Genomic DNA, 6,058 nt, shown 5'->3' with positions numbered 1-6,058 from the left:
TGAGGAGGGAGACCTGGGGCTTTCAGCTGCAGTCGATGGGCCGCCCCTCTCTGTCCTGGGCCACCCCTGCTTCTCATTCTCTTTCTCAGAAATCCACAAGGACTCTGCTTCACCCGCAGACTCAAGTCTGACCCTGCTGAGGCACCCAGAGCCCTGGTGACCTTCTCCGTCCCTGGCATCTCAAGCCCCTTGGAGTCTGGCACCTCTCGGACTTCAGAGCCATCCCGTGTGTGGCTCCCTCAGCCTGGAACGCCAGTCCCCCACCTCCACTGAAGCCTTCTTCAGCTTCCGGACGTTTCTTGCTCCAGGAACCTTGCCTGCCAGCTCAGCCGAAGGCACCAGGCCGTCCTTGGCTCTCCCAGGACCCAGCAGCCTGTTCGTTCCCTGACGTCACCCCCGGAGCCCCTGAGCACACCAATCATTTCTTCTCCACCGTGGTCTCCTCCAGAGTCTCGCTGAATGCTCGGCCCACAGTTGATGAATTTCCACTACACTGAACGGCCCCTCTCTCCCAACCTGGAGCCCACCGAACCAGGCAGGCTTCAGGCAAGGGCCAGAGCCACTTATGAGAGGAGCAGACCCCCACCCCCAAAGAAGAGTCAGCGATGCCTTACCCCTTCGTAGAGGCACTTGAAGAATTTGATCTCATTTGTCAAGGAGTCCACTTTGGCCTGGAGTTCAACTTTGTTGGTGTAAGCTGCGTCCACATCCTCGGTGGGGGGTGGGGGGGACACGGTAGTTAGGTCACCCTGAGATGAGCCAGGTACCCTCCTGTCCCCTCTCCCCTGCCGTGAGAGCCAAGTGCAAACAGCTCTCTCCATTTCCCCCGTCCCATGGGTCACAGGGGAGGGCCTGGCCCCCACGAGAACCATCCAGCAAACCGACTAGCATGTCTGGTGCACACAGCTGCACCAGCAGGGTCGCAGACTCGCTGGGAGCAGGTGCTGGGAGCAGCGGGCATGCCAGGCCAGGACTTGGAAGGAGGATGTGGGGCATGTGAAACCCAGCCACTTGTCCCCAAAGGACTGAGTTAGGCCAGCAAGCCCCTTCTTGTCCTACAGGCATCACCGTGCTGTCCGCTTGGGAACCCCCCTGGACTTTGAGGACCATTCCTGTTCCCCACATACCTTTTTGAGCACCACAAATTCATTCTCAGCGGCTGTCCGTCTGTTAATCTCCACCTCGTACCTTGTATGGGGCAAGAGAGAGGAGCATGTGTTACCACCAGGATCATTCAGGTCGGTGCATGCTCCTGGGCAGCTCAGGCTCATTCTGAGCCATGAGCCAAAGGGTGGTGGTCTTCAAACGGAAGCCCAGGTAGGCCTAGGGCACACAGAGCCTCCCTTCCTAAAGGGGTGCAGGTAAGGGGCTCCATTTCCAGTGTATCTGCAGTCTTGCCTAAAACATACCTACCTGAGAGTCTACCTGTGGCTCAGATGTGAAGCAGGCTCTTTCACAGTGACACCCTCCCAGGTGGCCCTCCACCATCTGGTCACCCTGAGATGGGCCAATTATTCTCCTGTCCCTTCTCCCCTGCCGTGAGAGCCAGTGCCAACGCCCCTGGACACCAACCAAAACACTAACCACGAATTCCTTTCTTGCTCCATCCAGATCTTATTCCCCCACCTTCGGGCTGCAAGTGATACCCATTTCTCTCGCTCAAAGCACAGATGTTTCTCAACTTAATGCCATCCAGCGTAGCAGCTCTTGTTTTCTGTTATGGATTCAGCCAAACTCAAGGTCACTCGTATTTTCTCCCCTGTGTCTGACACACATTTCTGTTCCGGGGGAAGCAAGGCCTTAGAAAGAGGGTCTTCAGGTGGGACTGGCTGTTCTGTATTCAGCCACAGTGCAGATTGTGGAGGTCAAGTTATTATTTCTCTGAGAGAACGTCCTTCTCCCATCCCCCCACCACTGCCAATGAATGCATTAGAGAGCAAACGGAGTGGGGCACTGAGCCCCAGCACTGCCCTCACTGCCAACCCAGGCCATTCGGATGCACAGTGACCCTCACAGGGCAGAGCAGAACGGCTCCTCAGGGTTTCACACGGGCGCAGAGCTCCAGCTTTCTCCCAGGGATTGGAGAGTGTCCGGTGGGTTCAAACCGCTAACCTTGCGATGAACGAACAAGGCATACTCAACTTGGCCACAGGGGTTCCTTAGAGTGCAGAAAAGAAACCTAAGCAATTCCTTTCTGCGGTCCCCTCGTCTCTGGGCGGCTTAGTGGTGACCCGTTGGTCAGCAGTTTGAAACCAGATGCTCCTTGGGGAAAAGGTGAGGCTTTATTAAGTAATGAATAAAATGAAAGTGATCAGAGGCATCTGTAGTGATGGGAACAATCGCTACATCTATCGAGATGCAAGGCGCAATTTTAATGCTTCTTATACAATTCAAATAGGTGTGCCTTCTGTATTAGAAATAAAATGGACTTTCAGTGTCTGAAACCCACAGGGCAGCTCCTGCCTGTCCTGTGAGGTTGCTATGAGAGGAAATGTCCTCCCTGGCAGTGAGAGTTACGTCACCCCATTGGCTGCAGAGAGAAGCCGGGCTGACTGACTAATGCAGAACTGGTACTGGGGTGGGTGAGTTAAACGTGACTGAACCGTCTTTTGAATTTTCCTGGGACATTTTGATTTTTATGGTTACACAGGCTAACACCTACTGAAAATAGTCTATACGATTACTCAAAGGGTAGTTGAAATACTTTTGAAAGTTCAAATTACATTGTAGCATAGCTGTCTCTAGGACAGTCCATCTTGATCTTCTGATGCCTTAGCAAATGTCTGCTATCATCCATCTGCTGGTGACAAAAATGAAAGTATAGTTCACGCCGATCAGTGCTTAGCCCTTTGTGCCTTGATTTCATAAAATACATAGGAAAGCTGTGATCCTGCTGTCATTCAAAAATCAGTCGCATGAATCTAGTTTGTTACAAATAATCTTTCGGACGCTCCAAAGATTTACAGCCTCAGAAATCCTGCCTGGATCTCTAGGAGCTGAAAATAATTCGATGGGGTTGGCTTTTCCTTTTTTGATTGGCTTTATAAAAATCTCATACCAAACCCATTACCACAGAGTTCATTTCAACCTATAGGGACCCTCTAAAACAGACGGGAACCCCATGGGGTTTCCAAGACTGCGCAGGCACGTGTTGCCGTTAATCAAATGTTATTGCACCCTTATAGTCCTCTCCCACAGGAGCCAAGCATTCCCAACCCATAAGCCCCTCCCACGCTATCCCAGTACCCCCAGGAAGTAGCCAGAAAAGTTGTCGCCCATATCACCAAAGAGTTGGGAATGTATGGCCGGATCAATACCAGGCCGGCTCCTAGCAGCAAGTGACCTTGAATCTCTCCCACCCATGCAGAGCTGACCACAGCTGGCTGAAACAACTAGCAGCAAGTGGCCTTGAATCTCACACACACCTGCAGAGCTGACCACAGCTGGCTATGTAACCTGTTAGCAGCTTTGCAGGTTTTTTTCTTTGTTTTACTCACGGCCTGTTTTGCTCATGGCCCAGTTTGCTCACGGCCCGTTTTGCTCACTGCCAGTTTGGCTCAGTGCCCACTTTTCTCTCGACCCTCCACTCTGCACGCAGGACGGCCTGTTTAGCTCAGTGCCTGCCTTGTTCTTGCCCACCACTCTGCACCCGGCACAAGTACACCCCAAACCAGGAAGACACCTTACATTCCAGAAACCCAGACATACCTGTCCATATATCAGCATCACTCCTGTAGCCTGCAGTGTGACTCCCCGAGCCTGGACGTTGTGGACTGTGGGACTTTGCCCAGTCTGGGTTTGTCTCCCTAATAAAGCCTGTTTGTTCTAATTCGACTGATTTGGTTTCTGGCGCCTCTCAACTACCTTACATTGGTGCCGAAACCCCCGCGCCCCCAACACCATGGGACTCTTCTACAACCGAACCGCAGCGGTCGAGAATGCGTGATCAGTTTTGGACTCCGGTAAGTCCTGCCCTGCCACCTCTCTGTCTGAGCCTACACCTGTCCTGTGTCACGGCGCCATGGATGGGTTTCTGCTTCCGTTCGGGACTCTGTGACCTGAGAGACACCTCACTAGCAGGGGACCACCTCCGTTTAGAGTTTCCTCTAACTCGGGGGATGCCTTGTCTTAGGGGATAACTCTCCGGGGTGCTGGGGCATCATGGGAAATACTGAGTCCAAAACTAATCCTAAGACCCCCTTGAGCTGTCTCCTCCTAAATTTCTCCAAATTAAAATCTCCCAACGCCTCCGTAAAAAAGGCTGGTCTTTCTGTGTACCACCAAGTGGCCTCAATGCCCCTTAGACAATCAGTCTAGGTGGCCCTCCGAAAGCACTTTTAATTTTGGCATCTTCACCGACGTAAACAATTTTTGCAGCCGCTCGGGAAAACGGTCAGCGGTTCCGTACGTTCAGGTTTTCTGGAATCTCCGAGCCCGCCCGTCTCTATGCGTCCAGTGTTCCACCTCACAGGTCCTTTTAGCTAAATCAACTGAAAGGAGTATGGCAGCGAAAACAAAACTTGAAAATAACCCCAACTCTCCCTACCATACCCTAGCACCCGTCCTCTGCGCTTACTGAAAAGCCAGACACTCCTGGGCTCTCGCCTCAACCGATTCCTAATCCTCCTCCTCCCTCCCAGCCTCTGCCGCCCTATGCACAGCCACTCCCCCTGGGCTGCTGGACAGCCCAACCCTCCGCTCCGGTCCCGCCCATTTCGCCCCTCCCTGTGTCAGCGCATCCTCGTTCCCGCGCCCTGCCCCTTAGGGAAGCAGCAGGGGCTGAGGGTGTGCTACGGGTCCACGGTCGGTCCGTTTTCTCTCCAAGACCTGTCCCAAATCGAAAAGAGTCGCAGTTCCAGTGGCGTCCGGTAAGCTCTCGTTGGCCCTTGAAATCCAGGGAAAAGAGTTTAAATCTCGCGCCAGACCGGACCCAAATCCAAGGTCTCCCAGGTGAACAGCCTCTGGCATGTTGAAGCAATATAGGTAACGGAAGTTGGCAAGCTGAATCCGTAACTTCAGAATAAGGATTGGCTGTAAGGACTGGGGCATGAAGCAGGAAGGGTCGCTTCTAAAATCACTGCCGCCGCTGCCGCCGGCTCCCCTGGTGCTTGCACCCCTGTCGGGCCCAGGCCCCTCGACGGATTCCTCCCCTAGCCCGCCGCCCACCGCGTCCCAACGTGGGCATCCCCAACCCCCGTCACGTGGGAGCGGGCAGGGGTGGAGAGGACCATGGGGTCGGGGCCGAGCAGGGGTGCTCCAGGCGTAGAAAAAAAACAAACAAACGGTGGTCACTCCAGCAGTGGCACAGTGCCCAGCCCTGCTTAAAACTGGTGCGGACCCTTCTCCCCAGGAAACCAGGTCCGAGTAAAAACTGGTCCCGCACCTGGCCCTGGACTCCAGCCATGGTGAAAAAAAACATACACTGTCATACATACCACCCCATCGGCAGTCAAACTGGTGTTGGCTTCCGTAAATATGGAAATGCAGTCACCCAGCCACCGATGGCAGTTCATAGTTACTGAAAACTGGGCTGATGATTCGGGAACCCATTAGCAGGTTATAGGAAAAAAGTATTGTCAGCCTGAAGGCTGCCAATCTCTGGTGCTGGTTCCTGTAAAATCTTTCACTGCACTCCCCCAATATGGTCCCACCCCCTCCTTTGTTTCCTGTACGGACCAAACCAAATCTAGGGGTTGAGCACTAAATAGGTCAAAGAAAATGGAGGTTGCTCATGGAATTCCTGCACAAATACCAAATGGATCTGGAAGGAAAGCGGAAACAAAAGTATCATCTCACTGGTAACCATCATAACAGTACTTTTTGGATCAACATCCCTGACCCCTAGGACACTCGCTGGCAAAAAGGTGTCCCAGAAGAAATCTACCAGTATCTGGGTTCCTCTTACCCTTATCAATCTATATCTATCTATCTATCATGCTTACATATGCACTGGCTGGCCGATCAAAATTCAAAAAGCCCAAGAACTTCAAAAACAGGTTACAGGACAGAGGTCCAAGGAAAACCTTTTTCTTGGCTCACCGTTATCCAAGAAGGGGCA

At 52.9% G+C, this 6,058-nt stretch overlaps 1 protein-coding gene across 1 annotated transcript in view; it reads right to left on the bottom strand.

Moving 5' to 3' along the window:
- The window catches only part of LOC101663749 (keratin, type II cytoskeletal 72), an 18,711-nt gene that overhangs the window by 6,418 nt on the left and 6,235 nt on the right, over positions 1-6,058 (bottom strand). Inside the window, exons 3-4 of the mRNA XM_004711455.1 lie at positions 1,128-1,188; positions 610-710 (exon numbers count right to left, since the gene is read on the bottom strand). Coding sequence (XP_004711512.1) covers positions 610-710; positions 1,128-1,188 — 162 coding nt within the window. The remainder of the gene's footprint in view (positions 1-609; positions 711-1,127; positions 1,189-6,058) is intronic.

The sequence above is a fragment of the Echinops telfairi genome, unplaced genomic scaffold, assembly GCF_000313985.2.
Source record: "Echinops telfairi isolate 266 unplaced genomic scaffold, ASM31398v2 ScPeMD7_12;HRSCAF=54, whole genome shotgun sequence".
Classification (NCBI taxonomy): Eukaryota; Metazoa; Chordata; class Mammalia; order Afrosoricida; family Tenrecidae; genus Echinops; species Echinops telfairi.
The sequence above is the reverse complement of the archived record's forward strand: the minus strand, read 5'-3'. Positions and strand labels throughout refer to the sequence as shown.